Genomic DNA, 18,367 nt, shown 5'->3' with positions numbered 1-18,367 from the left:
CTGTCTTCTTAAGAGATGTTTCCGATAAGATATGATCTGTGTCTTTTCCTCAGCGAACCTCTTTTTGTGTAGTGCAAGAAAGAGAAATGTTGTAATGTATGGGACGTGTATGTATGTTTTAAGGTGTTCACATGCTACAGCTGCACTTTTTCTAGGAATTCACCTTTACCTCATCAGATGGGTCTGAATGAGAATTAACTACATGATATTTAAATGTATTGCAGAAGGTTGTGAGTTGTTCATAAATAAGTTAGCAAGCTTGCGTGATGTACAAGCAAGTGAGCACATTTGTATGTGTATTAATTCAGCATTGCATTGGGATGAGCTACCTAGCAGAGCCCTGTGGTGCCATTCAATTTAAAAAGGAGCTCTTTCTATGCAAATTGTTGGAGAAGACATTTTTCATCACTCACATGAAAATTGTGTATAAAGGAAATCTCGCCTGTTTCATCACCGTTCAGGTGTTTCGTGCAGGTGGAAAGGAGCCCAGAAAGCCGCAGAACACACGAGGATCCCAGCGGAGCATTTGCACATCTGAGTGAGCACATGTGTCCTTTTACACCCGTATTCCAATTCATGTTCATTTGAACATCTTGTTTGTGTCTCCTTGTGGCATTTGCTGATGAATGGTGTGCATGAAAAAGCTTGAATTATTTTGAAGTGGCCGGTTACTCCAAGACTAAAACTAGGGGGGAAAAAATCACTTGGCCCTGCGGGTTGGGGAGAAAAAAACTTGGCAGAGAAGCAGCTCCATGCAAAGTGAATACGGAGGTGTCTCATAAGAAAAACATCATGACTGCTCAGTGTCCTCAGGACAGGCCTGCTTATGTCACTGTGTGCTTACTGTACATGTGAATCTCAGTGTGTGGGCAGCTGGGGTTGAGGCAAACTTCAAGACCAATTTCCTATTTTTGTGTGTTTGCTGTTCTGTAGCTCTCCTGTGTGTGTATATATGTGTGCAATGTTTCTGTATGCTCCTGGCCAGCGTTAGTGTTGCTGTCAGTAAATGGGTTGTAGCGAGAGGAAGGTCATGTGGTAGCCAGCAGAATTATATCCAGGTCAGAGATGCACTGTATGGAACCAACCCCTATTACCAAACCATTTCTCTCAGTTGCTGCTCTACACACACAGCAGCTGTAACATGTAGACAAGAGAAGGTGAACAAGCATGGGCTTCTTTTTACCACACACAACATTAACGTACTGTCGGTCATAAATGTTCTACGTACCATTAAATGGCGACTTCCCTCTTGTTTTGTGGTTATAGAATTCAACACAGTTACCATCACCATTAAAGCCCTTGAAAACTTGGCTTAAAATCTCAAGCATTTCACTATAATATCAAAATTTCATGACTAAATAATAGGCAAAAGTTACCAAAACATCTTAAGGCATCATTTATAAAGAGTTTAACACTAAAAAGCTCAGTTAATCTGCTTCATCAGGACTGTGTTGGTGACGTTGGATCAAACTTGATTGACATTAACCAAAAAAACTCCAAGTAAATGATATTATCTTTTTCCAACTGAGCCCCACCCACTTCAAATCAATGAGAAAGACACAGAGAAAAAAAAGAGAAATGCAGAAATGTATTAATAGTATAGTTACCCCATCACTCATAGTTAAAAGCTGACCTCGAAAATATGTTTCAGGGGCTTTAACCTAATGTACTGCTTGAACAATGTACTGTGTATAATTTGGTCTACTGCACTTGAAAGCACGTTCTCGACTTACGATGTGGAGCTTTAAGAAGTCTCCGAGACCAGAGGAGCTATCCACCCTCACGAGGACAGCATCCTTCAGGTGCGTGCTGAAACCGATGGCTAGCCGGTCTGCCCTCGTGCTGGGACGGTCATTTGGCGGCCACGTGTATGTGATCAGTCCACCATCTCGCCCAAATATGTACGTAGTTCCCGCTAGAGGAAAAAAAGGAAACAAAGAAGAACACATAGAAGATGTTAACAGTGTATTCGCCCTTACAACCTTGTGCCAGACGTGAACCACTGACTGTCAACACAAACATTATTAACACAGCAAAGATGGCATCCTTGCCGTGTGTACAGAGCAGTCTTGAGTGTTATATTGTGCTGAGTAATGACTTTGCAAAGCACTGAGCAACACATCACTCATGAACAGCTCTCAGCCCTGTCTGAGGGTTTAAGTACACTCATGTCAGTTCATGAGTAGGGGAAAATTCAGAGGAAATGAGGGAGACAGGTACTACTTTCCTCATAATGCTGCACAATTATTCAGTTTTACTGCCACTGCCTGCTTCACCTCTAGAGGGAACAGATACAAGTGACTGCTAGTGAATCTGCAGTCATGTTCACTGTGCCCAGGTAACCAGCAAGCCAAACGGGCACCTCCCTGTCTCTCCCGCTTTATTAGCAGCCTTAAAGGCAGACGCAGCCGGCAGCATTATTGACTGACTGGTCCAATTATGCCCCTCTTGTGACCTCCAAACCAGCTATTTCCTGTCTCGCTGCCTTAGACCGTTGCCTTTAGAAGCTGTATGAAAGGTTTGAACACGACCTGGTAGATGGAAGAGTGGTTCTAATTACCTAGCTATTCAGTGAGAAGAAGCCTTGCGGCAGTTTGCCAGTGACCTAGTCAAATTGATGGTTCGACTAATGAAGGAAGTGGTCTATTAAAAGTGGGAGTAGGTTCATGTATAAAGCCACAGTCTCAGGTTTTGATGCTTGCCAACCACACAGCGCTTCACCATTTTAGAGCTGTCAGAGTTGTCTCAATCAAATAACTGCCTATTTCTTCCCAATTAAAAACCTTTATTAGGACAGCGTTTCAATTCATTTTTTCCAGGATATAAAGAAGTATGTTCGAGGAAGAAAGTGTGTATGTGTGTGCAAGTGGTAACGAATGAATATGTGATAGGGAAATAAATGTCTGTGAGAAAGCATGAGAATTAATGCAGCTGTCAGATTAGCATAAAAACAGCTATCTTCATGAAAAATTAGACAAGGAGCTCTGCTAGTGTGTTATGCATTTATATGTGTGCTTGTGTGTGTGTGTGTGTGTGTGTGTGTGTGTGTGTGTGTGTGTGTGTGTGTGTGTGTGTGTGTGAGTGAGTGAGTGAGAAGGACAAACAGAGAGCACGCAAGAGAGAGACAGAGTATGTTAATATTCAGGGAGTTAAATAGCCTTAGCCTGAACAATAGATTATAAATCATTCCGACTGTAATTCCAATATTTTCTTGTAAACCAGTTCACAAGGATATAAAACTATCGATAAATTGTGCATTTATTTATATATTTCTGTTGTTTTCTTCCCTCTGGCTTTTCTTCACAGTGCAGTGAAGTAAAGTGCATCGCTCTACTCTCAAGTTCCTTTTCCAATTTCATTCCCTTATTTGAGTCAATACACACTGTCAACCATTAGCTAAAAAGAATTGCATCATTAATTAACAATAATGTGATTAACAAATGATGTTGGGACATACAGATCTCTGGTGGGATTTATTGTTTTCATAAAGCATAACTCGCATTTGTAAAACATAATGAAATAACACTGTAAGCATTCTTGTTCTCCTAATGGATAAAGCGTTACGAAGCTTGATGACTTCTACAAAGGAAAAGACATTATGTGTAATATATTTGCGATGCAGGCATCATTTGTTTTTCATGAAGTCTGCCGGCTACCGCTGAAAACTGGTCTTTTTCCACTAATGCATATCTGATGTTGGCCCTTTCACAGAGCAATCTCCAATTCATGCAGCTCACACTGGACCGTTGTCACTGTCTCTGAGTTTCCCCCCAGGGCCACCAAACACTTGCTCCATGCTCCAGCTTATTATAATTAAGCTCTTTTAAACCATGTCAGTGTTGGAACTCACTGGGCCCTTAAGCGTCCATTTCCCCCTCTGTCTATTCATATGATTTGACACCCACTTTATCCCACTGACAGCTTATTTACTGCTGGTGACCTCCAAAAAAAAACCCCACTATCATATAAAGATTGCTCATTTCAGGGGACTGGTGTGCAGATCTGTCTAGTGTCACCCTTAAGCTAAATGGATAAACAGCAAGACCCTCATGTCAAGGCACCAAAGGTCAACAACTGCTCTGTGACATGCAGATTATATAAATGGTTCAAAACAGATTCAGAGTGTGCAGATAATAAGGTTGCCGAATACGTGGTAAAGCAGTCTAAAATCCATACAAGACTGTAAGACTAGCGGAAAAACTCCTTGAGGGACTGTTGAGGATTAAGACACATGGAGAAACATGGCTAATGCACACCTACACAGTTGTGCAGCGGCATGAAATCAGCACACACGTGCCTCTGTAACTCCAGTGATGGAAGTAACTATGTACTGGCTCCATATTTGTTCTTTGCACACTCTCCTGGGACATCGGGTCTGATATGGATGTGTTCTAGTCATTAGAAAGAGTTGTGTCCTGGAAGTGCTTGCCTGTTTGTTGTCTCTTTACTTTGACAAGAGTTTCACTTTATTACCGATTCACCCACTGTCTAATAAAAATCCAATGAAAGGACTGGATCTAGGTACAATGAGGGGAGTTTGAGATACAAAGGGCTTTGAGGTGTAGCACTACACAATACAACCCTTCGAAACAGGATGTAATTAGGATTTTCCTGATTCATGTACTCCCACATGCATTTCTTACATTTATATGCATTTCCCCAGAGAGGGCATAGCACGTAAACCGAGAGGCATTGTGTTTTGAGCAGGTTTTGTTAGGTCTTACTCGATGCTATTACAGATGATCAGACCTCCAGGATGAACTCCTCAACCACAAGCTTCCCCTGTTAAAGGATAATGAATTAATCTGCTCTCATGTTGTACTACATTGAGAGTTGGCTGCTCGCCGCTGTGTCAGTTAACATCAAAGAAGATAAACATTGGCAGATCAAACACTCTGCTCCCATTAAAAATGTAGTACCATCCCAGGAGTTCCCCTGCAATTGGCCAAAGAGGTGTGTGGGGCAGTAGACAGTAGGCTAGAGAACTTGGCCTGTGTGTTAGAGCCCTGTTGGCACTGACTTCTCAATGTCTCAATCAATCTCTGCTGCACTGAAGCAGGAGCATGTAGCAAACTGGCCTTTAAGCACTGTACTTTATTGAATAAACTGTGCAGTGTCGTAAGAAGAGGCGGATAGGTGTAAGCAAAGGAAAGTGTACTGGCTCCGTGCCTCAAGGTAGCAATTGTGGGGTGGTTAGGATATACAAACTAAGCAGTCTGTATTGAATACACTGCTCAGTTGGGGTCAGGCCCGCAGACTGTCTTTCCTCTGACCTCCAACACAGCCATCATAACGAGCCTCATATTACCACCTCTGCCGAGAAACTAGGGAGAAATCCAATCATAATTACATAGTTGTGATGGAAATATGAAAAAGAGAGATGACATTATGGATCTGCTTTCTGTCAGCACCTAGCAATTGCGTTTCTCTCTATTTGCTGCCAAGGATTCCCGTAATGACTGGTGTGCAAAAATAGATTACCCAAAATTTGGCATATAGCACAATTCTTTGAAATTAATTTTTGATCATTTCCATGAAACTCTTGAATCGAATTTCAAAGTAAGATAACTTCTTTTCCCAGCTGTCTCTTGTGTATGTCCATATACAGTACAGTATCTTATACATAGAGATAAACATACTTATTCCCAGGTTAACATTTAATTTATACTGTATATCTTTAAAATGCAGATGACCTCAGTGAGGACAACCTCTGTAGCAGCTATGAACTACTTTAACTTGTTTGTAACTGTGACGGAAATTAGTACACTAGGTGAACATTTACATAAATCGCTACATCTTGTACTTTCCAAAACCATTTAAAACGACAAAACTATATTAAACATAACATCATTTGGATTTATCTTTGGACTTTTACAAAGCGATTACAAAGCTGTGAATTACAGAGACGGTCGAGTAGGGGCACCGTTCAGAGCCGCAGTATATTATTAAGAGGTACATCACACCCCATGATCCAAAATAATCATGCCAATACACTGACATATACTGTATCTATCTACAGTATATAATATAGGGATTCCTGTTTAATCCATAGTATCATTCCTCTCCAGGTTTCTTTGCCAGTATCATAATTATTCAAACCTCTTCTGACATGAACCAGCAATAATGGAGGAAGGAAAACATGATCTGATTATTTAAATGTGGGTGGGTTATTTGTCTGAACTACAATGATATTTTTCCTGTTAGCCAGTCTTGTAGTTATTTCAACAGGCAGAAGAATTGCAGGACAGAGGGATCTCAGCTTCCAGCTTTGAAGTCAAGTAACTTTCATATTTATATTTTACCTGTGTGTGTGTTTGTTAGTGACTGATCTTGGAGGTTATAAAAGAGAATCTATGGCTTTGTTTCACAGACAATTCCAGTTATTTTTAATGAATGTAGAACCACGAAACACCATTCAAACAGCTGCTGTTCCATTGGAAAGTTGTCCAAAAAATATATAGGGGAATCTAATCAGTTTTTTAAATTATCTTTCACTTTCAGTTCTTTCTCAACCTTTTTGAGTCAAGACCCCCTGGAATAATCAGGTTGGTGTTTGATGCACTGTATGCTGGAAAGTGTCTTTATGGTGTTTAAAATATTTTTGGCATATGATTACTCTAAGCCCCAAAGCTAAGCAAGTGGGTGTTTGTGCTGTGAAATGGTGAAATCAGTATGGCTAAATTAGGAGGTGCGCGTGTAGGTGCAGTGCTGTCCATAGTACTTAAACGGAACGAAGGAGATCGATAGACAGACAGACAGAAACACGCCGCATATTTCTTAGCATGCTTGCTTTTCGTGGGTGCACTGCAGTCATGTTCTGTGCTACTTTATCAAGTATTGTGTGCATGTACGGATCCTGCTCATAGACTTACCAAGTCCTTTTGTGGCTATGTAGACCAATTTAACTTTGATGTAATTCCCTCAAGCAGGAAAAATTTCTTAATTTTGTTTCACTCCAAGTATATCCACATGTGGCTGTACTGTGAATGAGGAACAGGCTGGTGGATGCACCTTTCCCCAGACTGCTCCTGTAGTTGACTGCTGGTTCTGTTAGGCTCTTCATCTAATGCCACTGAACCATTTCTTTCATTTGGTATTGAAGCTTGTAGCACCAGAGCAGCACAGCAGCCTAATATGTTTTCTCCTCCCGAGCTGATTAAATTTAAAGTGTCATATACTGCTTTCGCTTGTGGCGATTTTGCACCTCTTGCACAAGGAAACAAGTTTCCTCTTTTTTTGTGGTGTATCTCTTTTGTACTACTCTTTAGAAGTACATCAGAGTTGTTGGAACACACTGCTTTGACTGGTAATGAAAACCACATCAACTGATACTGTATTCTTCCCTAATGCAAACAGTGCCATATTTGCACTGTGAACTTAGGGTCATGACAAACTCACACAGTGTGTGCCACAGGTTTTGTGCTGTGTTCACTGACTTACGAGAATAGAGCCCAGAGTATTTAGAATAGCAGATGTAAGACTTCTGGGTTAAAGAGGTCAACTCAAGATGGAAATTATTTAAATTATTTAAATTGAAATTTCACTAGTTTTTATTTCTTAGGGTTTCACAGTGTGAAGGCGACTGTTTTGGTTTGTTGGATTAGGAGGCACTGTAAATTGAGAATGCAGTTATTCCAGTACAGTACGTCTCCAAATATCACACTCTTGATGTATTTTCAGTGTGTGGCTTTTGTCTTGGCCAAATAATTGAATATGAGTCACAATACTTTTAAAAAGATAGAAAATGAGACATAATAATAATTTTAAAAAGTTTTCAACTTAATTTTCATGATTAAAGCAATTATAATGCTTCATGAAACATGCCTGCAGAAAATAAAACAGACCCTCCTGTCAGGTGGCACAACCAAATGCTTTGACATGGAGGTGATTAATTGCCTTTGACAGCCTTTGTATGTTACGATAATTAAGTAAAGTGAACAACAGCAGCTCTGAAAATATGAGTTGAGAGTAATAGTTCTTCCAATTGTTTGGAGTGGGCAGTTAAAGCGCGGCCTCTGGTCATCAGTCCCGCGGGAACAAATGAATAAAATTCAACTGGACAATGAAAACTGGAAAGGGAGATATAATGGATACAGCTAGATCCCTATGGCCACCACCCACCCTCACCCGATCTGTATTTCTATATTTGTTCATTGTTCTATTGCAGTATGGCAAGTACCTTTCAACAATTTAAGCCTCGCTCTCAAGCTTTGCTGGGGGAAAAAGCCATTCTCTATCTTCTGTGTTGTGTGTGCAGCCCTTTGGGAGACTAAAAAGACTATGGATTGTTGACTTGTCTTAATCCTCAGCACAAACAACTGCCTCCCTTATAATGGGATAGACTGTTAGAACAGAGCCAGCAGGCATGAAAAAAAGGTTTCATCCCAGGTTGAAGCTGGAACAATCTTGTACAGCACACAACAGAAATGACAGCAAAACAAACTTTTAATGTGGCCATTTAAATGATACGTGAGGGGCTAGGATTCCTTTAACAAGATAGAAACACAGGCTTGTAGTTTTGTGTGAGCATCTCATCCATTTTATACATCATTTTGATCTTGCAAGTTTGCAGAGTCAATACATTTATTGTGTGAGCATGGAGTGGAAACTGAACAATTTCACCAGCCTGCCGCAGTTCTGTCAAGAAACTAACCCATAGCATAAAATACTGTATACAGCACACTCTGCCTCACTCTGCTTTGCTTCCTTCCACATTTCTATCTTTTTTTTTCTTTTTTAAGTGATAAATCCTTCCTTCAGTCTTTATCAGAAGGCAGGAGCTGAGCTATTCTCTTTGCAGTCAGCAGAAAGCAGAGTGGACAGAGGTGCTAAATCAACCCAGGGCACAGACTGCCTACTTACTTTGTGTTGGCTTAATAAGTCTGGCCATATTGGCATATATACAGCGCAGTCAATATAAACTCTTACACTTCATTGCCCAGAGACTTAATCTTCACCGCCGGCCGATACGGTATTTAGTTATATCTACTGTTTGGGATTGAGATATAATGTACACCTACTGTAAGCTAACACAGCATGCCTTATTTTAATCTTCATAGGCTGAAATACAAGAGTATTTCAGTGATGGCAAATCAGGCTTTATTGATAATAATCAATGTAATTAAACATAATTTTTCACACTTAAAGTTGTTATGATAATTCATAAGTTGCACTAAGTCAAACATGGGCAAAAAACACAACTATGCACAAAAAAGGGAAGAATCTAAAGTCCTCAGGCAGTCACCCTTAATCTTTAGGCTAGACTAGGCAAATATTCCAATAAGCCCATTTCCACAGTATTGTTTTAACAATATCCAGTGACCTATGAGCCTTAAGCTCCTTCTAATGAAGACAATCCCAAAGCAGCATTTCTGCATAGGACAGCTGACAGTGTCCAACCTGCCTCATAAGCTGCAAAGGACTAATCCTCTCCCTCTCCCCTCTCTCCCTCTCTCTCCTTGCTTTGCTAATTTGATGTAATTAAATTAAGTGGAGACTAAAAGTGGGGCACTGCTGCTTGCCCCCATGATTGGTCATCCCTATTACAGGGTATAAGATGCCGGCTCCAAAGTCATAGGAGCAACGAAACTTAATAAACACGGGGAGAGAGAGAGAACATAGGAGCACTTAAGTTAGACCTCAAGGCGAGTAGAGTACAAAATGACCAAATCAAAGAGGAAGAGAGGGAGGGAAACAGAGAGAGATAAAGATTTGTGATAGAAAAAGGGTTGATTAGAAAGGGGTTTAATGTTTTTATACCACAAAGGGCAATAGCAGAAAAAAAATAACCCTTTTACTGTTTATTTAAAGGGTAGGTTCTTATTTTTTCATGTCTTTCTTAATACAATACATATGTGTCATACCATATGAGAGCATTGTAATCGCTAATAAGCTAATATGAGGCATAAGCAGTCTGAATTAGCCGAATGAAGTGGGTATCTCCTGGTAGTTTGATGTAGGTTTATTGCCATTGTTGTGTCCTGGTATTACACCAAATTCTGTGAACAGACTAGGAATTTCGGCTATATTTCTACTGCAAATGTTTTTATCATACTTTATCACACATTTTAATTGGCATTACCAAAAATGGCGCTCCCACAGTATTCTGATAGGGCCACATATTTTAATAGCTGTTAATCAAAGACTGTGACTCAATAATATTATTAGATACAGAGATTCTGATAGCTGTAGGGTACTGATCTTTCTGTAGAGCACTGACACCTAAACTGTCGATATTTGGTCAACACATTGGGCATTTATCATATAGTTTTGTCATATTATAGGATCATATACCCACTGAAATACATTGTTAGCAAAAACCTATTACAATATAGTAGGTAATACAGTGTGAATAAAAAAAAATTTATAGCTGAAATTCTTTAACAGGGTCGGAATCTGATGGTTGACAGGATTTGGTTTAACACCTGCAACGAACCTCTTTGCTGCAGCTCAGCAAGGAAAACACTGTTGGAAGATAGCCATTTGGTTTGGCAACACCGCCTTCTTGACGCCTCATATTCGCTTCAACTGAACTTAATAAATTTTGCATGGAACAAGTATTGTGGATTTTGGCCTTATTTTATACAGCGACGTCAGGCTAGGAAGGATTTGTTTAATGGCCGGTATGGGCAGAAGGAATGATTACAGTGTTTCAACATACAGTATACATAGCATGTTGGTATTCTATTAAGATAGACTCCGAATGTATCCTTCAAGCAGCCATATACTGATAACCTCTACATCTACATCTTCTACCTAGTGCGACAGAAACTGTGAATGAAGAAATTTGCCTCTCCCTCTTACTGTTGCAGTACTTCACCATATTTTATCCCGACACTGCTCTGAAGAGATAAGCCTTCACCTCATCATGATGAGGCCCCAGGGTAGCCATACAGACCACCCTCAGTCTTCATGGCAGGGGAGCATCAATTCCTGGTTAAGGTAAAGTTCTGCCCCCTGGGCTGGTAACATTATGCCATGAATGCTCAGTCGACCAGTGCCACTCACACCCTTCTGCCCCCTCCTCTGCCATGCTCACTTCCCCAAAGCCCTAAGTGATACATGAGCCCCTGCCTTGTGGAGCAGAATGGCCCATCCAGGCAGAGCTGACAAGACCCAGTGTCTTAATGGAGCAATATACCAAACGGGCCCTTTGTTACCCTGACCAGCTGCATATCTGCCTCCGCAGCCAACAGCCTTGGCTCTGATAGAGGTGTCTCACAGTATCGACAGCTTCTAATTTACTCTCTCATCATCACTTGCCTCATTTGCTTCTTAGACACAATGCTCCCTTTCTCTCAGTTCAGGTCAGCCATTTTGTTTGCCAGCAATTTGTTGATTAGGTTTTTCTGCTTCCAGTGTTTGATTTGCGTGCCAGCGAACACAGATATCAAAGTTAGACTTAAAGAAAGTCAAAAATCAGTCGATTCGCGGCGTTTTCATTCCCAGCTAAAAGCCAGTTTGACTGATTACAGCCATGATTATATCAGTGCATTATTTAGTTTAAGTGTGTCTGTGTGCTAGCATGTACCAAACATCAGACACTCCAAATGGTCTCTAGAAGCTTTTGTCTTCTGTATTAGGGAGCCAACAGATGTGGAGTATGACTGCAGTTCTAATTACTGAAAAAAAGACGAGTGTGGGGGATAATTACACAGTAAAAGTGAGGCAGAAAACAGCGTCCAGGGCCAGAGCTCTGATCTGAGACTAGAGACAGCTCTGACTGCCCATCACCATATGCAGCCCAACCAGCATCAGCACAAATGCTGCTCTCAAAAAGAAGCTGCTTTAGGATCAGACAGAGCTACTGTGCTTTACTGAGCACACTCCTACATTAGCAAATGATATTGCATTCTTTAGTAGACCTGCATATGCAATTAGCACATATTATGTGCTAATTTTCATGTTTTCATGATGTCCCTGCATGACACTGCCTTATTTTTTACTGTTTACTCCTTTTGTAAGCTGTACCCAGGAGACAGCAAGCGCGCCTTGGCCTTAATTGCTGGATTAAACATCTGCTTTGTCTATTGCTGAGTAGCCTCACTTTGTAAGTAAGCCTCTGCTAAGTGGCGTGATATTATTTAATTAGCTGCGTATGTTATGGAAATGATAGAATAAAATGAATCTAGAGAAGATCAAGAGAAAAAGATCACCAGAAATAAACATGGCATGTGCATGTGCTGAGGTCTATGAGAGGGAGTTTTTGTTGTGCAGTGCAACTAATGCCTCTGCGGTTTATACGCAGCTCTACCTCCCTCTTATCAACAGGCAACGTAGGAGCACCATACGGGAGCTGTGCTGTCCTCTATCACACACCGATGCCACATTATCTACAAATAAATAAATATATAACAGAGTGCGTGGGTATGCTCTGTATTTCTACACTATGTTGCAAAATATATGCTAATATTAGCTTGCACTTAGGTGTTAGGCAGGCGTGTTTTTATCAGCCCTTGCCAGCGGGCCTGAGGCTCTAAGAGTTGGAAGGAGCAATGAGGAAGGTGAATTCCCACACAATCCTATTAGAGTGGATTGGGGGCAGCTTTCTTTCTGTTGCCACTGTGCTGCAGGTGAGCAACTGTAAATTGCAAAAAAAAAAAAAAAAGAACAGTTATGACAGGTATTGTTCTTATTGAGGGCTCCTATTGAAACACAGGGCACCTATTCATTTTTTAAAAGCTTTTTTGTTTTGTTTTTATTTGAGACCATCATTAAGGAAACATACATGATATTAAAGTTGTTAGGCAATAATTTGCAAGCTGAGATTAATTATAACACCGTCAGTCAAACCACCCACTCAGAAGAGCTTGAAGATGGACTTTTTCTTCCCTCCTAAAACAGCAATGTGAAATTTAAGTAAAGGCTCATGATCAATCAGATGATCAATTGCAATCATACATTTTTATCTTCTGCTAACTGGTTGCCTAAGAAACCCATCCTCCGTGGCCTCCCCTGTGGTTGGGTTGATCAGGCTGTAAAGGCTGAAAGATCTCACCCTCCATCTTCTGTTGTTTCTCCTTTGACCTTTTGCAGAACCAATTAGTCTATCTCTAAGGGAGTTATCACTGTAGAGCTGGAACTACTGCACATCTGGACAATTATATTTTGTACCTTCCAAGTGCATATCTTTCTTTATGACCCATTTTAAATTACAGCCCACATTCACACTCTTCGGTTGTGACAATGATTCAAAGTGATCAAAGAGATGAAAGATGATTTGGGAGAGTGTTGCTCTTTGTGTGTGCAGTGAGCTTGTGTGCATTTGTGAGTAGATGTGCTTGAGTGTGTGTGTATATACAGGCTTGACTGATGCAGAGATAGCTGCTGCCTCATTATGATGACAGGGAATGAGGCTACTCCAGGGTGACTGAACTCAATTCAGATAGGATTAAAAAAATTTGGGCTGTTGCATTCTTGATCTCCACTTTATTTATTTCAATTTACCCCCCCATTGTGCCGTGTCCCCTGGGAAATGGAGAAGCATTTATAGAGTCAATCAGAATGGGCTGTGGAGAACTATTTAAGCTTTTTCATTAGCATCTTCAACTCCTTGTCCTGCACTACACCTGCATCTCTTCTACATGCTCGTCGTCTTCCATACAGTTAATGCTGGCATGCAAAAATTCAGCTGTGGCTAAAACATTTTAACAGTTAATGTGGAAACAATCCTATTTTACCCACCTTATATTTATAATGTATTCCTTTACATATCTTTCTCTTATTCCTATCATTTACATTTTAATATGCATGAATTTATCATCATCTTTGGCATGTCTCAATTCTACTGGCCTAATCTGAGTATGATTACACAATGTTTTTCTGCTATTTTCTTCTTCATTTCTATATCTGCAATGTATCCTGCAGTTAAAACAATTGAAATCCCCCCATTGCACACTGGAAAATAGTTAAATTTACTGTGTGATATGTTTTGTTGTTGTTTTTTTTCCATTTCTGTGCAAAATGTTGCGTTTTCTCTATCACACTTTTTAGATGTCACACAGATGTAACACTAGCAATGAACATCGAGCAGATAACTTGTCATCTGAAGTTGGTTTTTTTATATTGTGTTTACTGAAAGAAATCTGTAGGTCTACACAGAAGGACAGTATGTATGGACAAGAGAGGGGGAGATAAGAAAAAAGAAGATGCTGTTGATGATGATTCACTGAGTGCCTCTTGGGTAAGAGCTCCCTGACTCAAACTCATCCAAGACCTATGCGAATGAAGGGCCCAGACATCCCCTTGAGTCAAAGGAGGGGGCTATTCTTCCCTCCCTCCCTCTCCATCTCCCAAATCACTAATCTGAAACTGGACACATTACTCAGCTGACCCCTCGCTGCCCACATCAAGCACAGTCAGGTCTCATTTCCCTTCATGCCAGCCATAGCCTGGTCACCACCAAAACCGCACAGACCACTGCAGGCACAAAAGCCTGCCCACTCTGTCTGCTTGGATGGGCTCTGTAGACCAATGAGGGAGCTGGGGATGAGTAAGGCAGAGTGGTTGGGAAGAAATTAAGTGCAGAGAGGAAGGAAGGAAGGGAGAGAAGAAGAAGGGAGCGAGCAAGGGGTATCAGAAGATGCAAGTAGGTTAAAGACCTAAAGCACACACAAATAAAAAGAGGGTGTTTGGATTCTCACACATCAGAGAAGGAGGAAAAGGGAATGACTCTCTCATTCGCGGGTCAATAACTGCCTATCCTCCCTCCAGAGCAGAGGACCATGTCCTCAGATCCTTATCAGGGCAACTATCATCTCCGCTGCCTCACAGAAGCAGAGATACTGTCATCCTCACACTATCGCAGAATGACATCAGCTCAGAAACATGGGAATAATTATATTATACAAGCCCACAACATACCGGCAGCAAGGAAACATCAGAGACCATCCACTATCTCCCTCTTCTCTTTCCTTTTCTTTCATTTGTTTCTCTCTCTCTCTCATCTCCATTGTTCCTCTCTATCTTCTTTTATTTCTTCCCTTCGTCTTTCTCTTCCCCAGCTCATCTGTTCTCTGCAGCAGTGCAAGCACAGACGAGCACTGTCTCTAATCCATTCAACCATTAGCTCTGAAGGTGGCTGAAGCTTTAAAATTGATTATAATCACTTAAATTGCTTTGCCGACTTTGATCAAAGTACATCGTTTTGAAATACAAAAGCCATTTAAGCAGTAGTTGATGGAGCAGGTGTTTGGGGGGGGGGTTCTTCAGATGTGTTAAGTATACCACATAATCATCATGAATCTGGAGGTTGACTTTCCCCCTATATATGGGTTACATATAGTATACATATGGGTTAAACATATGCGTCATAATTCTGAGAGGAAGTAAGAATGCAGAATGTACTGTATATTTTGCTCAGACAATGGAAATTGCCAAATCACTGCAGATCAGTATCTTCTACATTAGCCAATAGAAGTAGAAGATCTGCAGAAATCCTGAGAAAGGCCACTTTCCCGGTAACCACTGAAAAGATTCATTGTTTAAACTCTAAAACAATTTTCCTATTGATTAGACCATCTCATCTCTCCAGTCTCAATGAATAAGAACAGCAAGTACAGAAGAAAATATGATAACCCAGTTATCCAGCATATTGAGTATCATATCCATCTCTGGGAAAGAAGACTATCACCCTTGGGAGTCTATTCATGATGAATGGTACGTCTGCTACTCAGAGTTGATACTGTCTGAACCTCATTACTGCTAGCCCTAAACAAACAATGCATCACACTCCAACTCAATTTCATACATCCTGACCATGGTAATTTTCTTCTTCTTTCCACATAAATCAATGACAGACATACTGCATAAGTTCAACGCAAAGCGAACCAAAATTGTGTTCTCTAACAGAACGCTGATATGTATAGAGAGTAATGTGTTTTCCTATTAGGAATTTGTGTTCACATCCTGGAGAATATTTGGAAAAAATGGATGGATAGCGGACGATTAGGGCAGCCAGAGTTACCAAATTTATCTACACACTAGGTGAGAGAGTGCATTTTCATGAACTAGAGATGGTGGTCATTTGCATACAGAACAAACTTTCAGCACTCTATTAGCTGTGTTTGGTCTAATCACTTGAGACTATGTTAAATGCACTGCAACAATAATAGTGAAAGTCAGGTACAGTTACATAAGTATTGCAAATAGGATTAGATTTTAACATTGACGGTGACACCAGAAGCTATGAAAGAGAGACAGAGGGGTGGGGACAGAGAGACATAAAGAAAGAGAGGAAGTGAAGTAACCTAAGCTTCGTTTATGTTTTTTAATAAACAAGAAATTACAAATATAAAGCAAAAAGGATACTGTTGAAAAATACAGAATCAAACCTGAGGGGCTTTGGCTCTTGCATTCACAAATTAGACTGAAAAAATGGAGCTGTACACGTGTAATAGCTGCAGCGAACAGACAACCCATGTAAGGAATGAGCCCCATGAAAATTAAACCAAATGCAGCACAGCTAAGACAACAGCAGGCTTTGTCCCAGAGCAAGGTACCATGTTGAACAGCAAGTCTCCCATTTTGCATTTATGCACCCTCCATGCCCCCTGATCAACCAAAAATTTAATCATGTTTCTGAGAAAGCTTTTTCTTTTGGACCCCGCAAGCTCTCCATCTCTCTCTGTCCCCCCCGTCTCTCCCTCTGGTAATAACAGCTAAGAGGAGACCCCATGATAACTGTAATATTAAGTCATGGAATCTGCCTGAAAGTGCCACATGCCCTCGGGGTCCTTAAGGAGAGCAGGACACGAGCTGAGTGTTGTCCGCTCCAGACGGGTCATGGCGGAGTGGCCTAATTGCCTCTCTTGTTGTCTCAGTAGGCCGGCAAACCTCCCATCTCCCTCATCATCACAGAGGAGCACTGACTCCCTTGTTCCTACAGGTCTAACTGTGCCCAGTGATCCAGGCTCCGGGCCTTTTTTTTAAAATCAGCTGGTCCTGTGTCCAATAAAAACATCTTCAAAACCCTACTGCTGCTCTGTAATGGTGTTATCACTCACAACTGCTACACTTTAATATTAGAGAATCCAGAACATTACAGTAGAGATTTGTTGGACACTGTTAAGCAGTATCTACTCATTGGAATCGAGGGTACCTCAGCATTACGTCAGTGTTACACTGATAGTGATTACGTCACTCAAAAAATGCCTGAGTAGTATGATGACTCAAGAAAAGGAGTATTTTGGTCTTATGAGTGTCATACAGCCTCAGTCTTAATCATCCGTGCCACTCTGAACTTCAAGTGAAGTTCACACATTGAAAGATACAAGAGGAGACAAGTAGTGAAAAAAGTGGCACAAACCACACTGCAATATGTCTAAAATCATTCACACATACACTATTGAGGCGAGCATGCTGCAGTCTTCCGTGAATACTTGGGGTGAGGTTATATAATTCCTCATAGTTGAGATTCTCTCTCTTTTCTTTCTCTTCTTCACGCTTAATGCCTGTGTCATGAACCTTCTCGCCACGCAGGGTAAAGAGGCCTCGTCTACACTCCACGCTGGGCAGGGGCCAGGAGCGGCACGACGCCCTGCGGAGCTGGAGGCAACACATCTTTGTCTATTCCAAACACCCAGGGGCAACATGGAGCGCCACAGTGTTCTAATCCTGTCTAATCTGGACACAGTGGAGCATCTGGAGATAGGGATATGACTAATCTCAGACATGGAGACAGAGGGCACTTTGTTGAGAAGGAAAAAAGGGGATGGAACTAAGCTAGACTCGCTGTGTCTTACAGAGCTATGTGTATGTCTCTGGAGGGGGATTCTTAAATACGAAAAAGTAGACGTTATCAAGTAATGCTTCAAGATTGAATCGGCAGTAACATATACATATATATAAGTGAATGAAGATTGCTAGAAGTAAACAGCAATGATGAAATATAAAAAAACTGCAAGAAGTTACTGTACGCAGAGAGTACATATTAATGGTGAGACAAGGAAATACTTACTGTGCCCTGCTCTTAGGGATGCAGGTGATCTGTGGATAGCAATAGGCACAATATGGTGACGTTTGTTTCCATGGGAGAGGTGAATGTGGTGGAGACTCTCCACAGCACCTGGATCTGACCCTGCCACAAATCCCAGAGCCAGGGCAGTGATCCACAAGGCCAGGTGGGTGACTGAAGCTGAATTCCGGTTCAGGGGCTCTGATACGGGCCTCAGGGGAGGAAACTGTGACCTCCAGCCTTCGAACATCTTCCCTGAGTGGCCAGATAAGGCTTCAGATCTAGGTGGAACTTGCAGTGAGCCTTACAGCCCCATACTTCTCACCTTGCCAAATCTCACTATGCCCTGAGACTCTCACACAGATCCACAGAGAAAGCAAAAAAAAAAGCAAAAAGGGACAACACACAAAATGT

The 18,367-nt window shown here is 41.1% G+C and overlaps 1 protein-coding gene across 26 annotated transcripts in view; it reads right to left on the bottom strand.

Annotated features, from left to right (window-relative positions):
- Positions 1-18,367, bottom strand: part of LOC120796508 (neurexin-1a) — a 241,461-nt gene that overhangs the window by 83,005 nt on the left and 140,089 nt on the right. For 22 of the 26 annotated variants that reach the window (XM_040139437.1, XM_040139431.1, XM_040139432.1 and 19 more), the window contains one exon: positions 1,734-1,915. In XM_040139437.1, the coding sequence (XP_039995371.1) occupies positions 1,734-1,915 (182 nt within the window). Of the gene's footprint in view, positions 1-1,733; positions 1,916-17,956; positions 18,204-18,367 lie in introns of those variants that run through there. The other 4 variants (XM_040139454.1, XM_040139455.1, XM_040139452.1 and 1 more) reach the window with 1 other exon arrangement.

The sequence above is a fragment of the Xiphias gladius genome, chromosome 11 (genome assembly GCF_016859285.1).
Source record: "Xiphias gladius isolate SHS-SW01 ecotype Sanya breed wild chromosome 11, ASM1685928v1, whole genome shotgun sequence".
Taxonomy (NCBI): domain Eukaryota; kingdom Metazoa; phylum Chordata; class Actinopteri; order Istiophoriformes; family Xiphiidae; genus Xiphias; species Xiphias gladius.
This window is presented reverse-complemented; position numbering and strand designations above follow the sequence as displayed.